General features: G+C 42.3%; 1 protein-coding gene across 1 annotated transcript in view; it reads right to left on the bottom strand.

Moving 5' to 3' along the window:
• MYO18B (myosin XVIIIB) overlaps positions 1-26439 on the bottom strand; it is a 1019172-nt gene that overhangs the window by 564860 nt on the left and 427873 nt on the right. The window contains exons 18-19 of the mRNA XM_075320057.1: positions 17615-17762; positions 15859-16018 (exon numbers count right to left, since the gene is read on the bottom strand). Coding sequence (XP_075176172.1) covers positions 15859-16018; positions 17615-17762 — 308 coding nt within the window. The remainder of the gene's footprint in view (positions 1-15858; positions 16019-17614; positions 17763-26439) is intronic.

Genomic DNA, 26439 nt, shown 5'->3' with positions numbered 1-26439 from the left:
GTCTGCAGCCGCCTCAGAAAATGGCACTTTCATAGAAGCGCCATCTTCTGGCGCTGTATCCAACTCTTCCAGCACCTGCCTGCTATACCTGGCTAGCATACAAAAATATGGCGAAGCTTACGTCCTTTTTTTGTAGTTTTTTGGCAAAAAAAATAAAAAATGCTTCCCTGGATTTTCCATTGCCAGTGAAGGTAACACCAAGCAGTGGGGGTTAGCAGCCAGTAGCTGCTTGGATTACCCTTAGCTAGCAATACAAAAAATGCAGCGAGAGCCCATATATATTTTTTTTAATTATTTATTTAAATAACTAAAAACAAAATGGGCTTCCCTGTATTTTGATTGCTGGACATCACAGTGCTGTAAAAATAAATCTTTAAAAAAAATGACGTAGCGCTCCGCGGTATTTTTGATTCTCAGCGCAGATAAAGCAGACAGCTATGGATTGCCACCCCCATCTGCCTGCCGTTACCTTGGTTGGCAATCAAAATACAGGGAAGTCCATTAATTTTTTCTATTTGAAAAATAGTTAAAAAAAAAATGACGTTGGGTCCCCCCATTTTTGATAGCCAGCTAGGGTAAAGCAGACGGATGTAGCCTGAAAACCACAGCTGGCAGCTTTACCGTGGTTGGGGATCCAATGTGGAGGTCCCCCCAGGCTCTTTTTCTATAATTATTTTATAAATATTAATAATTACACAATAAAAGTAGGGTCCCCCCCAAATTGGATCACCAGCCAAGGTAAAGCGGACAGCTGTGGTCTGGTATTCTCAGGGTGGGAAGGTCCATAGTTATTGGGCCTTCACAGCCTAAAAATAGCAGGCCGCAGGCACCCCAGACGTGGCGCATCCACTAGATGCGCCAATCCTGGCGCTTCACCCCAGCTCATCCCGTGCCCTGGTGCAGTGGCAAACGGGGTAATAAATCGAATTGATACTAGCTGTAAAGTCACCTGAGATCAAGTCCAGCAGTTTGTGATGTCATGGCGTCTATTAGATACCCAACATCCTAAACTGTCAGTACTAACAAAAAAAAAAATCGACAAAAGAAATTTATTTGAAAAAACAGTCCCCAAAACATTTCCTCTTTCACCAATTTATTGTAAGAAAAAAAATAAAGGGGTCCCACGACGACTCTGGACCGTCTAGAATGTGGGGGGGAGACACTCAGGGAACGTATCCCCCATTTTCTAGGAGTGCGGACCCTTCATGTGAGGAGTGTGGGTGCAATGAATCTGCACTCACTCTCCCAGGGTCCACAGCATTAGAGTCCATGTCGTAATGGTTGCTACCAAAGCTGCAATGCCCTGCTCATGAGGTAAGGGCATGCCTAATCAGGAGAACTATTCTACATTTCCAAATATTGGTATTTGCTGATATTATTGCTATTCCACCTACTATATATTGGGGATAGGATCTTGGAGATGGAATACCCCTTTAAGTCCAGTTATCCAGCTGAATGAATACTTAACAACAGAGCTCGCTATTTAGATGTGTTTTCTTGTGGCGTATAACGGACTCTCATGTTTGGTGGTCGTTCAGCAGGGAAACTATAAAAGCAAATCCCTCCATTTGGAAATGTAGTATATAGCTCTCCTGATCAATTATGTTCCTTACCTCATGAGCAGGGCATTGCAGTAATAATAATAATTTATTCATTCATTTATATAGCGTTATTAATTCCATAGCGCTGTATGTCTTTGGAGTGTGGGAGGAAACCCACGCAAACACGGGGAGAACATACAAACTCCTTGCAGATGGTGTCCTTGGTGAGAATTGAACCCAGGACCTCAGCGCTGCAAGACTGCAGTGCTAACCACTGAGCCACCGTGCCGCCCATTTAGCTTACAGATGCATAACCACCACTCACTGTGTCTGAACACAGGAAGCTGAGCTGACAGCCGCTCTGTGCATGCGGCAGCGTCTATTGTGAAGGAGAGGGCCATGGGGGGATCAACGCTGCACAGGTACCGTGGGACACCGGGGAACACCGGTGGGGTTATAGGGGGTGACCTGATATTGCCTGGGGAGGAGTTTTCTGTCGCATGTGTCATGGCAAAATCACAAAATCAAAATCAGAGGAGTAGGGTGAATGCGGCCGGCGCGCTGCTGTGCGCGCGGCCATCTTGGGTTTCTGGGAGGGCATCAGGGGGGGCACTTTGGTGACACCGGGGGACCGGAGGGGACCGGGGAGGAGATTTATCATGTTTGTTCATGCCAGATGGGAGATAAATAATTTTTTACCGGCGCTGTCATTTACTGTAACGTGATCATCGGTGTACGGTGTATACCTGTGATCACGTGAGCGGGGACCGGAAAAACCGTCCTGAATCATGATCTCCAGGGTCTCAGCTAGCCCTGAAACCCCGGAGATTTTCTGACGCTGGGGGACGTTATTCACTTATTTCTGCCTGCTGTTTATAAACGGCAGATCAGAATAAGGCTACATTAACACGACCGATCCATTTTTGCGGTCTGCAAAAAACAGTCCGTTTCTTTTCACGGGTGCATCCGTGGGGCATCCGTTTCCGTTCCGTAGACGGTCCGTATGTCATCTGTTTGTCATCCGTGTGCCTTCCATTTTTTTTGTGTACTGCAAAAAAACTGAAGGAGGGTAAATGCATAAATTTACCCAGGATCCATAGCTTCATCCTACATGAGGCGGTCACATGTTCACTCCAGTGCCATTTTCTACTGCTTTTCACAGCGTAGAGCGCTCTGGTGATTTTCTTGTGCTTGTGCACTTCATATCAGTCTTTTCTGTCATTATAATGGCAGAAAGACACATAATGTCCCACTCTCCTGCATTTTGTAATTTTTCACCCTTTGGTGCCTTTCATGTGGCACTAAGGGGTGCTTAGCTTTGTATTTAGCCAAAAAAATGAAAAAAAAAATGACGTAGGGTTCCCCCTATTTTTGTAGCCAGCTAGGGTAAAGCAGACGGCTGCAGCCTGCAGACCACAGCTGGTAACCTCACCTTGGCTGGTAATCGAAAACTGAGGGCACCCCACGCTGTTATTTTAAATTAAATAAATAATTAAAAAAAAACACATAGGGGTCCCCCCAAAATTGGATCACCAGCCAAGGTAAAGCAGACAGCTGGGGTCTGATATTCTCAGACTAGGGAGGTCCATGGTTATTGGACTCTCCCCAGCCTAAAAATAGCAGGCTGCAGCCGCCCCAGAAGTGGCGCATCCATTAGATGCGCCAATCCTGGTGCTTCGCCCCAGCTCATCCCGCGCCCTGGTGCGGTGGCAAACGGGGTAATATATGGGGTTAATACCAGATGTGTAATGTCACCTGGCATCAAGCCCTGGGGTTGGTGAGGTCAGGTGTCTATCAGATACCCGACATCACCAACCCAGTCAGTAATAAAAAAAAATAGACGACAAACACATTTTTATTTAAAAAAATACTCCCCAATACATTCCCTCTTTAACCAATTTATTAGAAAGAAAAGCAAATCCAGGTCTGGTGTAATCCAAGGGGTTGCCATGACGATCCACACTGTCCCAGTCAATGAAGAGCAGGATGTTCCCCATTGGCTGGGAGAGCAGTGCAGTGACCTGAGCTAACATCAATGGGTCAGCCCAGGTCACTGCAGGGCATGACAAGTGCTGCTGTCAGCGAGGTACATTACCTGCGCTGATCTCCTGCACTGCCGACAGCACCTGTCACTGAGTTCAATGACCGCCGCCTTCACAGCCAAGTATCGCGAGAGGCCCGTGACGTCACCGCTAGTCAGTCTCGGGTCGGAAGCGAGAGAAGGTGATGTGACAAGCGGCGGCCATGGAGGACAGTGACAGCGCTGAGGTCGGGACTTCATCACTGCAGGTAAGCCGAGCGGGACCATGTGTGCAGAGTGCCAGGAGGACGTCAGTGTCGTGGACTGCATGGCTGGGGACGTGTGTGTGTGTGTGTGTGTGTATGTATGTGTACATGCCGCGTGCAGGAGGGTGCGGAGCGAGCTGAGCGGGGAAGTGTGGGCTTCCTGCACGTAACTAGGATAAACATTGGGTTACTAACCAAAGCGCTTTGCTTGGATACCCTATGTTTATCTTGGTTACCAGCTTCTGGCAGGCTGCCAGCGATGGCTCCTGCACACTGTAGCTGTAAAGAGCCCTGCTTTTTGCTGCTAGAACCGTTCTCGAACGTATCTAGAACTATCGAGCTTTAGCAAAAAGCTCGAGTTCTAGTTCTATCTAGAACAGCCCCCAAAATCAGTCGAGCCGCGAACTGGAGAACCTCGAACCGTGAACCGCGCTCAACTCTAGTAACGATATCCATAAATACAGCCATACAGTTAACTTTATTTTTTTTTTCTATTGCCAGTTACTTTTACCTTGTAAACTTTTAGGACTTTGTTATAGTCACTGTTTCCAATGCCGTTTCTTTGTCTTTCAAATACAATATGACAGATAATGGAATAAAAAAAATCAATAGGTAGCAGTGCTTCAGACATCCCTGTACACTATAGTAAGCCTGAGAGCAAATGACTACAATAACAATAGTGATGAGATCTGTGCTAATGTGGCTGACACATTGTGCCAGGCTCATATAAAGCAGTCTCTAAAGCCTCTGCTAATCCTTCTCTTTACTCTCACACTACAGGATTTAAAGACATTAGTGCAATAAATGAACAAAACTGAAATCGTCTCGGCCTATTTCATTGCAGGTTGTATTGATTGGAGGTGTAAAGTGCATAATGTTCTGATTACATTTCAATTGGAATTGCATGTTCCCATACTCCCTATAAAGCTATAAATGTCAGCACACCTAAAGTGAGTTTTAATGAAGATAATCATTTGAGGACTGACAGAACACAGATTAGAAATATATTTTTATGGATGCCAGCGAGAGAATAGCATCCTTTTTTAACCTGTATTCTCCATATTTGCTACAGAAATAAAACACAATTTAGTTTTATTTACACAGTATATTAATAAATTATCTCTGGTTCATCTATTTATACATAACCATATAATATGGTCGGTTAGTTTATCTCCAGATATGACAGCCATCGGTAACTACTGTTTCTTTGTGCAGTTAAATTAAATTCAGTTTATCAGAATAATAGATACATAAAGGAAAGACTGTATCACAAATTACATACAATAATGGCATGTGCAGCTGTCATCATGATTACAATTGTTAAAGGAACCTATCATGTCCAATAATGCTGTTTACCTGCAGATATAGGATTAATATGTATGAAATAGTGTTAAAATCCTGCTTTGCTTCCATTCTGGAGCAGCACCAACAGAGAGAAAAATAATTTATATTCTCCCTGTACCCACTCACTTTGAACCATGGGGACGGTGGAGAAAACCATTACAGTTACTGCAAACTATACTGTGACGTCTCCCTGCACTCCCTATGGCCTCTGCCACACTTACGTGACAAAACGTAACGTTTTTGTCATGTACGTGTTAAAGGGGTGGTTTTGTCCCTGTGTGCCGTGTTTATGGCACGTACATGTTCTCCGTGTGTTCTACGTAATAACACACGGAGAACGGAAAGTCCCGCCTTACCTGCATCATCTGGCGCTGTCTGTGGTGCTGAATGATGGCGTCTGGCCAAAGCCACGCCCCGCTGATGCTGCTTCCGGTCCCCAGTGAAGAAGCGTTGTTCAAATTCACTGGGGGACAGATGCAGGGGACAGCCACAGCAGAGACTGCAGGTATGGTGGAGGTGAGTATGTGTTTTTATTATTTTTACACTGACACGTGTCTTTCTCCGGCGCGTGTCACACGGGCCCGCATCCACACTACATCCGTGTGGTACGGGTGCGGGCCGTGTTACACCCGTGCTGCCGGAGCAACACAGACATGTCAGCGTTTCTAAAAAATGGACAAACGTAAGTACGGAATGGACACACATTCCGTTCCTGAATACTTACGTGTGTCCAAAACAATAACAATACATAGGACCACGTGGGCCCGTGTCTCCGGTACGTGAAAAAAAAGGCACACACGTACCGGAGGCACGGATGTGTGTCGCAGACCTATGACTGGAAGTAAGTGGCTACAGGGAGATAAATACTGGAGATCAAACTTAAAGAATAACCCACAATTTCCTGAATGTTAAGGTCATTGTGTAGTTCTATGTGAATATATCCGTACATGAGTAAACTAGCAGTATTTTAAGCTCATTTCATAAATTGAATTTTTTCAAAAGCACATAAAAATTTAATTGAGATAAATGTAAAAGAGCACGGATCAAAATTAGAGATCACTTTCAGATACCTGCAAGTTATTGGTGTTAATGTGGCACCTGGTGATAATTTACTTAATTATCTGACAAACCCTATTTAACTGGCAACCAAACTTTCCAGTTTGCACTGACTTTGCAAAAATGGTGTGCCTGTCATGGTTCCGCCTCCCCGTCCACATGGCTAGGGGGCAGAGTCTTCTCCCGGGCCTTTGTGGAGCTTGGATGCTTTAAAAACTGACATGTCCAGTGAACCAGCGCCGGCTATAAGCTTAGCGCTGCTTTGCCCGTGACTGTTGGTCCTGTAAGTGTTATCCTGATCCGTCTGTGCTTGAACCCCGTGCCCTGTCTGTGTTCCGTCCCCCAGTCGTCGTCCCCCCATTCCTTTGTCCCCTCTCCTACCTCCCCACTTGGTTGCTTCCTCTGGTACTGACCTCGGATTGACCTCGACTCCGCTACTGCTCTTTCCTCCGTTCCTCCTTCTGCGCGTACTGTGCTTGACCCAGCCTGCTTGACCATTCCTCGCATGCCCTGCAGCTCTGCTCCCCAGCTGTGCTGTGAGGCAGTGTACGAGCACACACTGTGTATCTTCTTCCCTGTTCATGTTCCTCGTGTAGTGTCTTCTGCTGCAGAGCTCCGGCTTCCCCTGGTGGCAGCTTGACAGTGTTGTTCCAAAGTGACTGAAACCATCCAGCAGCAGATTGTGCAGATGAAAGACAAAAGGGGTGACTATCAGCCATAGTAAGAGAAGTTGGTCATTCCAAGTCTGTGATTTTGAGAATATTGCTTCTTTACAACATCACAAACTCTTTCATGTCCCCCAAGAAGGCTGGTTGCCCTCGAAAGACAAAAAATCTTTATTTCAAATCTTTATTTTTATATAGCGCTAACATATTCTGCAGCACTTTACATACATCAGGAACGCTGTCCCATTGGGGCTCACAATCTAAAGTCCCTATCTGTATGTTTTAGGAGTGTGGGAGGAAACCGGAGGAAACCCACGCAAAAACGGGGAGAACATACAAACTCCTTGCAGATGGTGTCCTTGGTGGGATTTGAACCCAGGACCCCAGCGCTACAAATGCTAACCACTGAGCCACCATGCCATCCAAATGCAAAAGAAGAGAGGATAATGTGGACAATCTTCATGGGTAATTGTTTCAATACTGCAGCTGGAATTGCTCGCCAGTGCAGCACTGAACAGGATAAGGATCTGTCTCGTTATTAAGAGTTACAACGTTTAAAAGCATTTGGACTGAAAGCCCACTCTGCAGTGACCAAACCTCTTATTAGCAGAAAGAAACAAAAGGAGTATGTTATGTGGACAGAGGAGAAGTAGTCCACAGAACATTTTAGTGATGAAAGCAAGTTTAATTTTTGGGGGGTCTAATGGTAAACATTATGTTTGTCAACAAACTGGGAACAGGAGTTGGACCTCTCATACAGCTACATGGCAGAATGAATGCAAGTGTGTATCAAAACCTTCTTCAACAACATGTGGTTTCTTACTTGCATTCATCACTCAATTAGCCATTACTTTTCATGCAGGACAATGCCCCCTGTCACACAGCCAAATGGGTAAAGCAGTTCCTTGAAACAGAGAACATTGAAACAATGAAATGGCCAGTCCCGAGTCCTGATGTAAAACCAATAGAAAACCTCTGGAAAACCCTTGGTGACAATGTTATGGCCAAGAAACCCACAACAGTCAAAGAAGTGTGGAAGAGACTGGAAGAAGAGTGGATCAAAATCACACCAGAGCAGTGTGAGAGACTAGCGATGTCCTGTGGCCGCAGATATGCTGAAGTCACTCAAAGCAAAGGCCTGTACACTTCCTACTGATTGGTCACTGTTGTTACCTTCAGAAAAATTAGTTATAAATCTTTCTCAATGATACAATCATTGTTGTTCTCTAATTATGATCATCACGTTTTGGGCAAAATACGGGGTTTGTGTTATAAACTTTGGTTCTTTTGTAAAACACTGTTCTAGTGGCATGGTGTACACCTTACAAAAAAAACTTCAAATGTTAATCAATGTAGATTACATTATTTCTGATAAAAGCAAGTGATCATAATTTTGATCTCCAGGGTAAATTCATGCCTTTTTGGACATATCAAGTTCCCTTTAAAGTGTAACTATACATTCACGTGACTTTTCAGAATACGTTATCATTTGTGTAGAGATGAGAATTAGGCAAATCTTTTGAAATTAAAGGTCACCAGCTTTACCCCAAAAATGTAATTCTAAATACTGCAAAGTATCTAATTGCCTGAAATAAAATGTGTGTAACACTCTGAAGTCTCTATGGAGTATATTGACCCAATTTTAACCTTTTTAACTCAAAGACAGTAATTTTAACCTATCTAGGGAAAAACGGATGGTAAGTGATGGTAACCAACAGCCAATTTAGCAAAATACTGTAGCAAAAGACGTTTTAGACAACATAAAATTTTTAAAATGGTCCAAAAATAATTCAGTGATTAGATGCCTGCCTTGATAGAGTGCTGCAAAAAATATTGCTGCTTAGGGATTATCCAGAGATTTTTTGTTTTCTTAATGAAGGAGCGATAGCCTTTTCACGAGTCATGCAAAAGTACTTTATCCCTTTATTTAGGGAGCAGGAACAAGTTAGCTGTTTTAAATGTAAATAAGTAATGGCATCTCAACTAGAAGTGAAAAAATATCCCTTTTTAGAATCTGCAAGATATTTACTAGTCTCAAAATAATTAAACAATTACAATGGCTCTTCACCAGGTTTCACAAAATGATCCCTTTTTTAGGAAGCAGGAACAGGCAAGTTGTTTTCAGAGTGAAAAAGCAAAGGATTGCCAACAAGCTTTGCAAAAAAATAGCCATAGAATCATATGTTGGCACCAATTTCAAGTTTGTGCACCCTCAAGAGAGTACTGCTTCCTAGAAGCAGTAAAACAAAGTGGGCAACAAGAAGATTTGTGACTGGCATGATTGTGCAGTGACAAACCTCAAAACAGATTCCTCTCTTTCCTATAAGGGTATCAGTCAAAGAAAACCATGAAAAAAACCCCTTATAAAATATATAAACTTTATTAATAATTACCTAATACACAAGTGCAAGTTAAAAATTATTGGTGCATAGATTATGGTTCGGGGTTGGTCCCTGGGCTCATTTCCTATTCTCACCCCTTCCTAACAGTGGAGGTCGGCACCCTCAGTTGGACACCGTGGTGCCCCCACTCAACATAGACTAGCCCTGAATGGCCCTTTACTGCAGACTAATTTGTGCTGCTATGCTAAAATGAGGGGTCTTATATAATATATAGTGATTCACACACACATGCCTCTCACAATACTATCCGTTTGTGTCAGGAATACTGACAGATCTAGTATCAGGTTCCCCCTTATTTTTATATATATATTCTCAATTAAGCAGATACAGGATAAAGTTTTTCAGGTAAAGGGAACTAATCAAGGGCATAGTCTTGTTTCCTATGCAACCACATATGGATGTATCATCTGTAATGAATCAGCCCAATGGCCTGTCCCTTGCCATCAACCGTGGCTCTCTGCCCTGTAATAAATCAGCCCAATGGCCTGTCCTTTGCCGTCAACCGCCGCTCTCTGGCCAACGCGTTTCCCCTCCAGGACATGATTGTGCAGTAGCAGTGACAATGGAAAAAAATGGCACAATAGAAAAAAATGACAGTTACTGTCCGAGTATAGGGTCAGTAATAGAAGCTTCTACAATAACTACAATAGAGATTACATGATGGACAAGAAGTACCGTAAATGTCCAGCTGAGCAATGGCCATTGGCAGAACTGTAGAAAATGGACAATAGACAGGCAGGCAGATTATACGGCCGATATAATCATTGGTATCAGTCATAGTTGAATGAAAGTCAGCCTCATTCATTATGACAAGTTTTTCACAATTGCGAATGATAAGGTCCGCTTGAGTGTGACAAAGCCATCACCTGCACCAAATTCCTTTTCTGACAGTACAGTGGAGGCTAAACATGGCAATCTGGCCATTCAAAACGATGTCAATTCATGACAATGGGGGGACTTGCTAAGGCAGAAATCCATGATTTGAGGCTCAGAGAAACTGCTGGACAAAGGTCTTGTTGCGGATATAATTTAACCTGGCTGTTTAGGCAGTATTTGCAGATGTGCAGCAGGTTAGTGCAGTGACAGTTAAAACTTCTGGTCCTTCATGTCATATAAACTATGATCGCTGTAATTTGTTCTAGCTGTAGTACTGGCATACTTGGGGAATGCTGATTCTGCAGGAAGTATAGAAGGGCAGGAGTATGCTCTGCAAAAGCTCCACTGAGGATGGAACAAAGCTTATCATGGTAATATGCCAATTTGGACTTGCTTTCGTAAGCCTAAAAAAATTCTGCATTTTGCTTTGATAGCAATGGTTTAAAGAATAGTTATCCAATAGTCATAGAACTTGTCATGCTGGCCAGCACAGCCAAAGGCACCACTGGTTCTCTTTTCGCCTCATGCTGTGACGGTTGGTCATCATGATCAGCATTACTGTCATTTTCACTATGTCAGGCTTCTCCCCTGTGATAACTCTTGTTCCCCTCCACATCCACCTTCTGCTACTCCTCTTATACTTCCTGTTGCACATAACATGGACCTTGACTATCTATGTAGTGTCACAATCCTGTGCACATATTTACCAGGGAGCAATACTTGACCTAGAATTCGTTAACAATTTCAATACAAATTGGGAATTTGATTAATGGAAATTGCAAAGGAATTGCAAGAACTCTTGTTTGCTAAGTTACAATTTTGCCTTTTGTGCCCTGCCCTGCCCATTTTCCATATCCTGCATTGGGTATATCATGCTCCACTAAGGAGCCAAAAGGTGCATGGTGAGACAGATAGAAAGGGATATATTGTCTCCAGGGACAAATAGGAAGGCTAACCTCTGACACTTGCACAAAATAACTCTGAGCTCCATGATGTTCCTAGACAGGTTCTTTTACCCTATGCAGTGATCACATTCCTACCCCTGACTTAGCCTAAGCACAGCCCTGACTAGTGGGAAAGGAGGCCTGAACTCTAGTCCTGCACTAGAATAAAGACAAAAAGTGAATTAAATAGACGGGTAAAAAAAAAAACTTCTGAGCAGCTATCTCCAGAAACAAATCCATAGCATCCTTTCTTTCCATGGCTCACACATTCACACAAACCAAGATATAGCAGGCTATCACTGACAATTACCAAAGCTAAGAAGTGAGTACTTATACCAGAGGGAAGTGAATAAAACAGAACAGCTGAGATAGGCCAGGATAGAAAGCTTTAGGAGGATAAGAACAGCTTTAACGCTTGTAGTATTAGCAGAAGGGAAAAATGCATTGCTAACAAGAAAGCAATGCAGGTCCAAACAACACAGGTGTGGGTGTGTCCACGGTCTGCGACTTTCTGACCTCATGAATAGGAGAGACCACTTTTTGTTGTGATAGCCCTGAGACAGAGTACTAGCAAGGAAAACCACTCCAGATCCAGGCTCAAATAAGTTTAATTTCAACAAAAATGAGTAAAAGATGAGACATAACAAATATATAATGCATAGAGCACAACATATTTTGTTTTGGAAAAAAATAGCATTTTGTGGCCTGACCTAACCATCACACATTTTTCAATGAATAATCGCGACTAGGTATTTTCCATTGGGGCTGAACTTGGACACGTGGAAATTTAATTTCCACTCAAAGAGATGAATGGTTGAATGTTTCTTGTTCACACAGATGGCTAATTGATGACTTAATGGAGGGAGAAGAGATAGAGTATAGAAAGTAGTAGATGAGGATAATCATGGGTCTGAAGACAATGACGAGACACTATTTGCAAGTGCAGACTGGTTACTAGACAGACAATTAAAAGGAATAGAAGGAGGTAAGCGTGAGCCTTGCTCATTTTGCTGGTCAGGTTTTCTCCACATGAGCAGTTAATGCCTTTTCATGTGGAGACTGAATTACTTATTTTCTAGATGATATGTGTGTCTGGATGTACCCGGCTTATTTTTGAACTGCGCAGTCTATACACTGTAATGGATTGGTCCTCTGGAAACATGAAGAAGAAATCCCATACCTGAGCAATGCCGATGCTGCTCTCACTATCACGTCTGTTGCCAATAGCAACATACATTATAGACATAAATATAATGTTTACGTAATTTACAAGGAGTTTTTAACACATTTACCACACACTGAAAAAATATGCAATTAAATTCCAAATAAGGGCCAAACAGGCTGCCGGTAATAATGGTGTGGCATGTATATGTCTCCATTTTGACAATTAAACAGGTGTGCAAAACAGATCTGCTCAATTGAATGTCTCATTGTAATATTTTGTTTATTTATTCTTCTGAAGGTTAGGACTACATGGTGACATTTGTCCCAAAAACATGACATAATTATAAATGCCAAAAGGTACTCTAGTAAATCGGCATGAAAATTCAGCAACAACCTACAATATATTTATGAAGGGTATAGTTGATATATTGGAATATTAAAACAATTATACAAAGAGCAAAACAAGCGTATAATGTTTTTTTTTTTTTTTTAACCACCCTGACCAAAAAATTTAACAAAGAATTCTAGAGCGGTTGGAAGGCACACGTATGGAAAGACATTTACTGCACCAGATAGCAGTATTACTGTAGGATATACGCTTCAATAGCCTGCTGTATTGTTGGGGCGTAGACACTCGCTAAAGTGTTCTTGACAAGTTTGTTTTTTTTAAGATCATCCCCCGCTGACCAAAAATTCAGCACAACCCTAAGATGCTATCTTGTAGCTACACGTAGGTTCACACCTGGAAAGGAACTTGCGGCAATAGCATGCAGTATTATGGAGTGTTCTGTTGCTAAATTGGACTATTATTAGAGGTGTTCAAAATTGAAAATGTATTCTTTTTGAAAAAAGATTTAATAGCAACACCCTAAGCCCTTTACCAAAAAGGACTGGACAACAAGTGCTAACTAGGTTTACATTTCAATAGCAGAATTGCAGTTGGCCATTGTATCCAGATTGTACGGGTCTCATATTTGAGTATTACAAGGAAATGAGCAAAGAAAAGTAATTTTTTACAACACACACCCGGTGAAGTAGACAGTTATGTTTACATTTCTGGAATGTGGAGATTTTTCTTTGATTTTGCAGATATAGCAAGTCCCTATCACTTGAATCTTCAGATCATTATTCACTGACTGAGCTTACGAATCGTATATTTTTAAAATTTCCTTGGACCTTTGAATTTCAGTAAAATCAACCCAAAGTCAATCGAGAGTAGATCAATCCATTCATCTCTGATGTGGAATAAAACTACTTTTAGCCATTATAACACTTGTATCCTGCATTTTGTCATTTGAATTTGAAGTCTCAGCTGTTTCTTTGTGTTTTTCTGCTTCTATCTCCCTCCACTGTCTCCCTTATCCCACTCTATAGATATGTATAGGAAAAAACACTGCTAATGTGATAGCGGGCACGTACCCTCATCAATAAGCTTTATACATAGATGATAAGAAATGCTAATGGAGTGTGCTCCATTTCTGCTACTCATAGAGTACAGAGGAGTGAAGAACAATATGAGCGTGCACTCATTAATCACACTATGTGAAGAATTACTATGGGGGAGGAGCAGGTGGGGCACTTGCCCTGGATGCAGGCAGCAGTGGAGCACTGACATATCATGGTATGAGGTGCCTTCCAGGCAACAGTATTTAGAAGGGGATTCAGCTGTTTTTCAAACTAGCAGTTGTCTTAGAGAACAGGTAAAAGGCTAGTTTACTGCATTCGATCATACTCACATCTTTCAGGCGTGATCAAAATTGAAGCTCTGACTGCTTGCACTCCCAAGGTCAAGGCAACATAAGCAGAATGATCAGGTTACCTGATCAAGCTGCTATTGTCACTCCTGCCAGTACTCAAGAAGGAATGCAATAAGGTAAGTGCTTCATTTGAACCTGAAGATACAAAGGAGTGTTACTGGGTGGGAAATCGTATGGTGAGAAACATATGAGAAGACAGTATGGGGGGAGTGTAAGGGTTCAGTATGGAAGGAACAAGTGTGAGAGAACTGTATGAGGGAATAAAAGTTTGAGGGGGCAGCATGAGAAGGTATACACCTAATCAATACTGATTTTGACTGTTAACAACTCTCAGTATGCTATTACCACTGTTAAGGACATACTGTATGTTGTCGGTTCATGTGATACAATTCTGCAGTATATGGGGCTGATCTGAGATTGTAATTGATTGTTGTACAAAGTTTGGTAATGTACTCATTCAACTTATAATAGTTATGATGATGTGTTCCTGTATTGATGATGCTTGTGATGCTGTATGTCTCTAATGTTTGTGGTACTGGTGCTCAATCATGTACTGATGGTGGTTCTGGGGATGTATTCATGTATTGAAAAGGATTCTGGTGATAGATTCCTGGACTAATGATGGTTCTGATGCTGTATTCCTGTACAGATGATCCTCATGCTGCGGTATTCCTGTACTGTTATAGCTTCTCAACCTTTTCACATATACCAATCAGATGTGATTAATGGCTATGATACACCATAATGTTAATAAAATATTACGCTGTCTGATAAGTTAAGGGTTACTACATCTGAATTTATGTTAGTAGCATTAATTACAGAATTGACCAATGTAGTTTGACAAATCCTAACAGTGTGTAATATACTAATTTTCAGGATTCGTTTCTGTTTGCAAGTTCCAGAAGTCATCACATGACCACTCAAAGGAAATTTTCATACCTACTAGCTTCTTTTCCTGCATATCTCAATGACACAGTGGTGGTAGTTTTCATTGAACATTAAAAGAATAAGGAAGAGAAGGTGATTGGCATGTGACTATAAGTTAGCAAATTGAATATGAGCAGTCATATGATGACTACCCAAACTGCTTAAGCATTGTATAGGAGGGAGGGGGGGGGGGGGGTCAAACTGAATTCTTTCTCTCGAGTGCACAACAAACCATATTCGCCTCTGCACTATGGTAAACAAAACTAAATTGTATGCTCTGCAGCGCCGCTAATTAGGAAATGGGAACAAAATCATCAGAGACTGAATCACCAGACATAAGGTACTAAACCAATAAAGTCCAAGGATTAATGCAAAACACAATAAATTGAATCATTATATAATAAACAAACATAATGGTCTGAATCACAAAACTACTGACCATTAAAATATATCTGACACATTACGCATATTCCTAACTTTTCCTCTTGCTAGCCAAAGCTATATAAAATATATCAAGCAAGTCATGAAAATGTAGTAGATCCATGAACTTCATCAGTTCAATAAAATAGTCTCCACATGAATAAAAAAAACCAAATCTGCTTTTCTAATTTAGTATTAAAATCAAGGGTTGGAGTTTTTATTAGGCCGGAGTAACATCTGCGTGTGACTTACGCGAGAATGGATTCACATCACTCGGCACGGCCAGCTGCAGCTTTCTGGATAGGAGTGGTTCACCGTCATGTATCTCTATGCAGCTGTATGTATGTGTCCGGAGAGAGATAGGCCGTGCCAGGTGATGCAAATCCATTCTCACACAAGTCATTCGCAAGTGTGACTCCGGCCTTAGACACATCTTGACATTGAGATTCTAACTGCAATATTATATGGCTACTTACAGTTTAGATTGTTGTAGAACCTGCACTGCATTTTCAGCAGACAAATTTAGTTTGGCTTTGTTTATCCAACTGGAGGCATCATATCGCACGGGATCTTTGCCCAACTGGTGGTGGATCTCAAACTGAAGAGGTTGTTCACACTTTCGAAGAGGTCCATGATCTGAAAAGCATATTAAACTTTAAAATACTGAAATCTTAATTTAAATTAGACTCTTTCATTTATATTTTAAAAGTGTTTCAGAGTACTATACTGTCATGGACATCACAATTATCTGCACCTTTCTGTTTCCAGACAGTGGGCAGGAATGAATAAAAGTAACTCTTTATGTATAGTCTTTATGCTGGTAAACCATATCACAGTTTTGGCTAAGTAATACTCCAAAAATTGTCAATATACAGTCAAAAATAGCTGATAAACATGTAGTGTACTACGGTACTTATCTAAGGTTCTGTTCACATCTTATTTTTGCGTTATGCTCAGCATATAGCAAAGAATACCCTCAACGTATGCTTCAAACATAAAGGGATGACAAATGAGCCTGCATGCCAACTGCAGCATATGTCATGCATAAGCCTCCATGTAGAAAAAAATCTATTCTCACTACTCCCAGGTGGATGGGAAAAGAACACTCATTTCATATCCATCAACTCCATACTGCTCTATGGTTTACTATTGAGCCTAAGATGTTAGATAAATTTATTGTAACGCCCCTACCGGTGTCTCAGTGCTGTCCTGCCCTACTTCCCTGGCAGGGTTGCCAGCACTCTCACCTTCCCAGCCGTCCAGAGTCCACAGCTCCATCCCCGGTCCCTGATGCTGTTCCCCAGGGCCTGCGTATGCCGCACAGGCCTCCTTGGAGTGCCCTTAGGGTGTGCATGTGAATATGCCCCTTCTCTTAAAGGGCCAGTACGCCCTAACTCGCAAGTGTCTCTCAACGTATGACTGAGAGGCTTCAGGTATTTAATGCACCTTCCCCTTAGAGGGAGGTGCCTAGGCAATGAGTTCTATGTGTTGCTAGTTCTTAGGTCCCTTGTGCTGTCAGTGTTGTTTCTGTGCGGTGTGCTGATGATGATTCCTTCCTGTGTTTCTGCATATCAAGTCTGCTGCTGCTGCAACTACCCACACTGGCCGCTTCACCAATATCCACTGCTGCTGCTACAACTATCCACACCAGCCGCTCCTACGATACCCACTGCAGCTGCCGCAACTATCCATGCCTGTCTCTACTACGATATCCGCTGCTGCCACAATTATCCAACAACAATAACAAAATGTCACGGCACTTCTGTAAAGTTAGGGTGCTCGGGTAGGGTCCAAGTCTGTGATAAAAAAGATAATACCAGGCACTCCAATGGTGTGAAAAAGTTTTTTTTATTATAATTACAACTTCATATTTAGTATGACGTTTCGGTCATAAACTAGACCTTCTTCCAGAACTAGCAAAATGAGAACATAGATATATCTTTGTTCTCATTTATATACAATTATCCACACCAGCCGCTTCTGCAATATCTGCTGCTGGTGCTTCTACAACCAGACACTGTTTTGCCAGTGACGCCAGTCGCTGAGGTACAATTGATTCCATGGGGTTGCACTCTGTTGGCTACCTACCAGCATGTCTGTCTTATGCTATCTCCTGAGGCTTTAGTGAAATCTCAGTAGCCGTTCTAATTCGTTGCTCCACGCCAGTGATCAGTACCTTAGATCCAGTGGATCCAGTAACCTCTTGCTTGCTGGGTTGGTTTTATTCCTCACCTTGTTTATTTTCACCTATCATTTCATAGTATGAACACAGCCTGTTGATAACATTGTCATCAGTGGAACCTTGGATGAGAACTTCTTCATCAAGAATCCACAGAAGACCTTTCTTCTCTTCCATTTGATTGGTGGCTTGCACATTTATCTGTAAGAAAAAGGTAAAAACATTATCTATTTATCTATCCATCTATCTATCTTTCCATTTATATGTCCATCTATCTAGCTATGATGGATTGTAGGTATTAGCAGTTTAAAAGTGCAATAAAGCCAAAAACTACCATCCAGTAACATCTGTAACAATCTAAAAAGATCCATATAGAATACAATTGGCAACTCAAGAATATTGAAACTGACACGTAATAGTTTTCTGACTATAAAAGTTTACAGGCTATAAAGGATATTGAACTGTAGATAAAGAACATTTGAGATAATCAACTATGTAAAATGTCTTTGATAAAAAGACGGAGTATTACATAAAAATCACTTGTAAAAAAGTAACACACAACACTAATGATTGGTTGGGTGGACATTAAACTGGAATGTCTAGCAGTTATTAAACAGGGAATTTTATTATTTTGTAGAGGCAACTCACTGGCCTCAGTTTAAGGCCTCTTTCACACGTCCCTGAAAAGCACTCACGTTTTTCACGGACATGGCAGAGGTGTGTTTTGCCCTCGGTATGCAGTGTGTATGGCACACGTGTGTTTTCCGTGTGTTATCTGTGATAACACACGGAGAACGGGAACTTTCCACTCACCTGTCCCTGGCGTTGCTGTCCGTGATGCTGATCTTCGGTCTCCGGTCCTGCCGACTCCCCGCTGCTGCTGCTGCTTCCGGCCGCAGTGAAGTGAATATTCAATGAGCATAATGAGCGACGGTCGGCAGCAAGTGACAGCAACGGTAGAGACTTCAGGGCAGGAGAAGGTGAGTAAAGGTTTGTTTTTTTTTCTCACAAACACATGGCTTTTCTCCGGTGTGTGTCACACGGAACACATCCATGTGGTCCGTTTGCATTCCGTGTGACACGTTTGCGTTTCGTGTGACACCCGTGATGCCGGATAAAAAACGGACATGTCGGCATGAGAACACACGGACACACGTAAGTACGGAACGGACACACGTTCCATTCAAAAATACTTACGTGTGTCCAAAACCATAGGAATACCTAGGTCTATGTGTGTACGTGTCTCCGGTACGCGAGAAAAATGCCAAACACGTACTGGAGGCACGTACGTGTGAAAGAGGCCTAAGGTATACACTTTTTATGCCAAAATGTCATATATGTATTGGGTGTGATCTTGAACTTAACACCGTATCTTGACAGTAGTGAACTGCAATTAGTTTTGCATTCATCCTGATGCTGCCTAACTGACTATCTTCTTGTCCATCACATTATGAGTACAGCGCTTCTGCCTGTCTCTTAGCTTATCTGAATATTCTTATACTTTATTTTCAGTACTGGATACCTGTTCCTGTCTCCCCCTTGGCCTGTTTGACTATCTAAGACCTTTTCTCACCTTTGAAACAGCAAAAATGCTTACTGTCACTTTCATTCATGCTTTGGACTACTGCAATTCTCGAATGATCGATCTCCTTCTTTACAAATGTTCTCCTCTCCAACTGTTTCTGAAAATGACAGCCAGGTTCATATTTTTGCCTAGCTGCTAAATCAATTGTGCAGCCTTGTTCCAGTTATTGTACTTGTTACCCATCCACTACAGCACTACGGAATACAAAATAAACTTATCTCTCCCACCCACAAAGCTCTCCACAGCTCTGCATCAGTTTGATGGGCCCCGATGCAAACTTGGACCTGGACCCCCCTACTGTACACTGACGGGGTACAGAATAATGACATTGACAGTCGGAGTATGGGATAAAGACGCTGACATTCAGGGTACGGGATAATGATGCTGTCACTTGGCTCTTTCCCTCAGCACCCAGGTTTCCCATGATCTGAAATCCCTCTTTGTATCAGCACCCAGCTTTCTATGTTCTGATATCCATCTTGTCCTCCTCACCCAGCTTTCCCATGCTCTGCTATACATCTTTCCATCAGCATGCACCTTTCCCATATTCTGATATACTTCTTTCCATCAGCACACAAACCGTCACACTGCATTATTGGTTGCATACAGTATAATGGCCCTCTATAAAGTATAAGGCTCCCTCATAGCTCTCCAAATATTATAATGGACCCCACATAGCCTTCCATATAATACAATGGGTCCCACATAACCCTTAATATATTAGAATGCACCCCCATATTCCTCCATGTGTTATAATACACTTCCCATAGTCCTCCATGTATAAAGTAGTCATCATAGTCCTCCAATTATTATAATTCACCTCATATTCCTGCATATATTATAATGCACCCCATAGCCCTCCATATATTATACTGCACCCCATAGTTCTGCATATATTATAATACAGCCCCCATAGGCAATCATTTATTATAATAATGTTTTATAATGCACTCCCATAGTCCATGTATAAGGTAGTCCCCATAGTCATGTAGGTATTATTTTGCAACCCCATAGCTCTCCATGTATTACTATATAATGCACTCCCCATAGTCCTCCATATATTATAATGCACTCCCATAGTCCATGTATAAGGTAACCCAATTAGTCCTCCATGTAATGCAGCCCCATAGTCCTGAATGTATAATAATATAGCCCCCATACTCCTCCATATGTTATAAATCACCCCCATAATCCATGTATACGGTATTCACCATAGTCCTTCATATTGTATTATGCAGCCCACATACCATTTAATGCACCCCCATTGGCCTCTGGTCATCGTATACTCACTGATTAAAAAAAAAAACAAAAACACAAGTACTCATGTCTCCTTATTCCTTCGCTGCTCCAGTCAGAGCATCCTGCATGTCTCAGCACAGTAGCAGGCAGCAGTGATGTCACCACGCTGCACTGAGATATCGAGCACAAGCACAGGGGGAGAATGGCGAAGGATGGAGTGGAGTGCTCTACACCCTCTCTCATTGCTTCGTGCGATGACAGGAGAGCGTGGCCTGTTGCTGGCACTGGCACCAGGTCCCCCTGACTCAAGGACCCCATAGCAGCCGCGTGGTCTGCCGCCATTGGTGCTACACCACTGAACAGAGCAGTTCCTCTCTCATTGAGAGGAGTTGGCTGCTTCTCTGCAGGGCAAGTGCCAGACCTCTAACCCTGCCAGGCCTGGTCGCTGTCATGATCTCTGCAACTCTGATCATTACGCCCCTGCCTCCCTCATCTAAATCTATCAGCCTACCTGTGCTATTCATTCTGCAACTGATCTAAGACTAAGAATTTCCATATTCTGAACATCTCACTTCCATCTCCAAGACTTCTCTCTTGCTGCACCAGTTATAAGGATTGCAATACCCCAGGCAAAGGGATTAACACCTACCCCCACATTTTTAAACATGCTTTAAAAAGACATCTCTTTAGACAAGCTTCATTAATCTCACCTCACTAACCTAACTCTTCGCTGTTCCCATTTTCTAATTTTTCCTCAGAATCTGGTCCTTAATATTCATCTGTCTCCATGCACCCACTTTATCCACTTAATATGGTGGTTATGGTGGTCTCCTAAAAAGAGCCACTCCTTGGCTAGGTCCTTCTCGGAACCACTTAATATGGTGGTTATGGTGGTCTCATAAAAAGTTAGCAAGATTATAGCATTACCAAACTTTTTTTTCGTATAAGTGGTAAAGAAAAATAATTGTTTCTTTTTAAAAAATATAAATTTGGTTTCTGTTGCAATTTTTTGAGACCTGTAATATTTATATTTCTCAACTGACGGAGCTGTAAAAAAGCTTGTTTTTTCACAAAGAATTGAAGTGTTTATTGATAACTTTCTGAAGTTTATATAATGTTTTGATATCTCTTTATATATTTTTTGGAAGGTGTGTAAAAAAAACGCAAGGTATTTCAATTTGTTTATGGTAGTTCCCATAAGGGTTAATTACTGTACATTTTTGTTTTCATCAGGCTAAAATAGCCAATTTTTATTTTCACTAAAATACACAAATTTTATTTTTATGTTTTTCTTTAAAAAAAATCCAAACTTTATTGAAGGGAATTTTGCTAACACATATGAGCGCCACTTTGTGTAGAGATAGAGACCTTGATTCCAGCGATGTGTCACTTACTGAGCTGTTTTCTGTCATTTTGATAAAATCAATGTTTTCTCTGCTGCAAATCTAGCAGTTATACAGAGCTCAAGCCCTTATTCACATTAAGGCCTATTTTAACCCATGGCTAGGTTTTAATATTAGAGAATGTAGGTACTGTCTTGATAGGGTACACATTGTCACAGTGGGATAGCTTTACGCTTTTTTGATCAAAACAGTATTTACGAAGTACCCTATGTTTATTTATATGCATTATGCTTTTATTTAGTTACAGCAGGGTATACGTCCATATTATTTTTATTTTGTGTTTTCTTTTTCTAGAGCTCATGAATATGCTGGACTACCTGACAGTACTACTTGTGGATCGGGCAGCATGCACCTGCTGTCAGGTTCCCTTTAAGTCTGGCATATTAATCACCAGTCTTAATTCTTTAATTTTCATATGGTGTCCTGTAGATTACAGACATTTATAATGTAGCCAAACTCTTGAATAGAATATGCTTTTTCCAAGGCCAACACCATGATTATAATTAATTAAAACTACCCATGAATGATGTATCCGATATTCACACACAAGTGGACCGTTATTTGTACATAATATTAATTATTTACAACATGAAAAAAAAAAACAAAATTGAAGCTCCATAAACTTTATGAATAGCTGTTTTATCTGAGTGATGAATCCCTGGAGACAGAGGCATTATGCAGAATAGCATTAAGCAAATGTGTCTAGAGCCATAAAGACAGCACTATTTCTTCCAAACTATGTAAAAGGCAACTTGGAAATAAGTAGATTTAAGTGGTGCCATGCAACAGAGACTGAAGTCATTATGGAGCCTTCCTTTATTTATGACTCTGCTTGATAGATTAGAAAGGACACATAAATATGCAAAATGCTTAAAAGTCTCCTTAGGTGACTATCATATCCCAGGATGGATGATGATATATTGTCAATTGGGATAGCAAAAAAATTAATAAATAGATTGTGTGCGACTGTCTAGCAAGATGCCCAGGGTTTATTGACAAAGTATACCACGCAAGGTTATATAAGCTATGGCAATTCAACAGCTTTAAAAATATACTTGTATGGAGACCTGTAGAAGATAGTCAAAAGACATATACGGTAGTTACTTTTTATGCTTTAGTCCACTTTATACCATTCATCCTTTCAGGGGTTTTATTTTTTCTTGTAGTTTCTATTCCATCTCATCACTTTAAAAGCAAGGTTCTGCTTTTAACTGTTTTTTTTTACTTTTTTTTTTAAATAGATTCTATGGTAAATTACTATAAGCTGAAAAAATATATATTGGCAATGCAAGAATCTGTAATTGTCTAGTTCAACTGGACTTATGATTTCTTATAGTTCCATGCTTTCCTTAGAAGTTGGTTGGAGCCAACGTTCTTGACAATAATCAAGATTGGTACCCCAATGTGGTTTAGCAAGTAGAAATGTGTAGAAGGAAAAAACTAGATAAAATCAAAATATACTGGGAAGGCAAGGGCACAGATACTGAAGCTTGGTTCATCAATAATAATAATTTTATTTATATAGCATCAATATATTCTGCACCACTTTACAATTAAGCAGAGACATGTACAGACAATAAAGACATTACAAAGTAACACAGCATAGTTCAACAGTTACAGGAGGAGTGAGAGCCCTGCTCGCAACAGTAAAGCTTACAAGGAAATGGGGACTACACAATAGGTAAAAAGTGCTTGTCGTGTACGGTTCAGCCATCATTATAATAAATAGGGATATTCATATAAAGCTGCATGAGATGGTCATCAGCCAGTATATGTCCAGTTACCAAGTGCTATTGGGTGCATGGAAATCAAAAAGGGTCCGTGGAGCCTCTGTTAGGAGTCTCGACACAGAAAATAGCCAGATATCCCTCCAGGAAGGACCTAGCTGTGGGATCCTCCGTTACTTAGATTGAGTGAGCTAATCTTTTTACTTTTTTGAAACAATCAGGTCGGACACTCTGAAGGGCTCGACTCGTGTACCAAATATAATGGAATTCATGGAAACTCGAGAATTTTTCGGAAAACTGTTGAAATCTCCATTGGCTTCCATTATACTCAGTACACGGGTCGAGCCCATCAGAGCGTCCTACCTGCCCGTTTCGAGTACCAAGCACCCGAGCATGGTTGTGTTTGCTCATCACTAGTTGTGGTAAGTATTTATAGACAAAACATTAGATAAGGTGTACTATAGATGTACAGTATCATAAGTACAAATGCATAAATATTGATGCTCTACATTATTGACTCAGTTTTACTATAATTAAATAGTTTAAGAAGATATTTCAATATTGTTTGATTGTAAGACTGTTATCGATGTAAATTCAAAATTGCTTTTGTTTGATTATAAAGTCCAAATTAGTGGTGATGATAGAGTATGGCTGATGATCTGCTTCTAAAATAGTACTTTATTTCTATTAATTTAAACGGTATACCTTAGAACCATCAATATAATTCTATCAGACTGTAGTCAAGGTGAGGTGCAAGACGTAAGATAGGGTACAATAAAGTGGTAAAGGGGGTGACAGTGTTCACCGATACTTACAAAGATTATATTAGTAATCAGGGTGTTACGAACCGGCGCTGCCACAGCCGCAAGCAGACTGCTGCGGTTCCTGTTGCGCCCAGGCGCCGGCTGCCGTTCTTGGCCGTGCCTCAGGTCGTCCAGTTGGCTGCTCCTACCACTACATCAAAGTGTGGAGAGGCGGCTAGTGCGCATGCGTGCGCCGATTTACCCCAGCCAGAGTCTAAGCCCGGTGTTTTGCCTAGTGAGCATGCTCAGCCTGATTGTGTTATGTCTGAGACTAAGTCCTCAGTTCAGGCTACTGAGCATGCTCCAACAATTAACCCTAACAGCCTCTTTGCACAGGTACTTGGACTTCTTCGTGCTGTGTCTAAGTTCTGGGATGTGCCTACTGAGCATGCTCAAACTGATAGTCTGCTTTCTGAGCCTGTTGCTCAGGCTACTGAGCATGCTCAGGCACTTAGTGCATCAGAGGCTAGGTCCGGTAAGGACCTCACTGAGCATTGGTGGTTCCACCCTGGGTTTTGGGTGGACCCAGGTTATAAAAGGGGCTGGAGACAACATGGAGGTGCGCAGTCTTCATTTAGAGTTCTTGGTGGCATAAGCCTTGTTGGAAGCGGTAGGTAGGGCTAGGCGAATGGTGCCTGTCATGCCAAGATTCGTGGCTCAGCACATGAGGGTCAGGCGCCGTGCTTCCTTGCTACCGTTCCTGTTGTGCTAGAGCAGTCCAGTGGCATTAACTGGGCTGCGGCTGCTGCGTCACCTGTACAGTTGTGCCTCCTACGCACACGGACAAAATACCTGTTGCGTCACCTGTCCGAGAGTGCCCTCTACGTGCACAGACAGCGCACCCCAGAACCCCTGTGAAGTTAACAGGGTGTTCCTGGATTGGGTGTGTGAACCCTATTATCCTCCTTGGCTTCCCAGTCAAATGCTACTGGTGTGACTACCTGGTCTGACGTGTCCTTTACACACGTGGCCAGTTGAGTGGTGGCCAGAAATGCTAATCGGAGGACCGCTCGGCCTGACGTGTCTTACACACGTGGCCGACAGGGCGCTGTCGCAGCAGTCTTCTCGGTCAAGGCTAACTGGTTACCATCCGGCCTGACGTGTTGTTACACACATGGTCGGAGTAGCGTCCGCTCCACCGAAACGCTAACTGGGTTGTCGTCCGGTCTGACGTGTCCCTACACACGTGACCGGTTCCTTGAGTTATCTCAGAGCCATCCAGCCATCCAGCTATAGTCTCCGCCTAACCCACAGGGTGCCAGCAGCTCCATTACCATCTGGAGCACGGTGGGCCCCGACTGGCGATTGGGATATATACCCCTGGTCCTAATCTGCCGGTCCCCCCGTAACAGTAAGACTGCACCAGGGTCTGGCTGGCATGGCGGAGATGGAGCAGCTACGTCAGTTTATACTGCAGCTTGATGCCAAAGTGAGGTGTCTGGAGAAGTCTGCTCTTGCTGCTGATATGGATGATGTGGTGGCTCAAGCGGCTGCAATGGTTTCCGTCACCAAGCCTACTCCAACCCTCCCTCACCTCTCGCTGCCCAACAAGTTTACGGGGAACAGCAAGGCATGTAGGGGATTCGTGAACCAGTGCTCAGTCCATCTAGAGCTGTTGGCTGCACGGTTTCCTACAGAGAGGTCGAAGGTGGGGTTTATCATCTCCTTGCTCTCTGATAGAGCACTGGAGTGGGCTACACCATTGTGGGAGAGGAATGACCCCGTAGTACAGGACTCTAAGGAGTTTTTGGAGTCCTTGCGACAAGTGTTCCTGGGGCCTCAGGTCACTCACGACTCGGCCCTACAGCTACTGACTTTGGGGCACGGGCGTACCTCCTCAAGTCAATATGCTGTGAGTTTCAGGACATTTGCTGCAGAACTGGGGTGGTCAGAGAGGACTCTCATTCCACTGTTCTGGAGGGGATTAGCCTCGCACGTGAAGGACGCATTAGCGTCGCGTGAGGTACCAACTACCCTTGAGGGCCTCTTGACTCTGGCTACCCGCATTGACCTCCGGACCTCCGAACGTCAGCTGGAGCGCAGGTCAGAGGGTCGTTCAGCCACTGTAGTGGTCTCTCCTACTGCACCTCCCTTAGAGGACATCTCTGTCCCTATGGACAT

The sequence above is a fragment of the Anomaloglossus baeobatrachus genome, chromosome 1 (genome assembly GCF_048569485.1).
Source record: "Anomaloglossus baeobatrachus isolate aAnoBae1 chromosome 1, aAnoBae1.hap1, whole genome shotgun sequence".
NCBI classification, from domain to species: Eukaryota; Metazoa; Chordata; class Amphibia; order Anura; family Aromobatidae; genus Anomaloglossus; species Anomaloglossus baeobatrachus.
The sequence above is the reverse complement of the archived record's forward strand: the minus strand, read 5'-3'. Positions and strand labels throughout refer to the sequence as shown.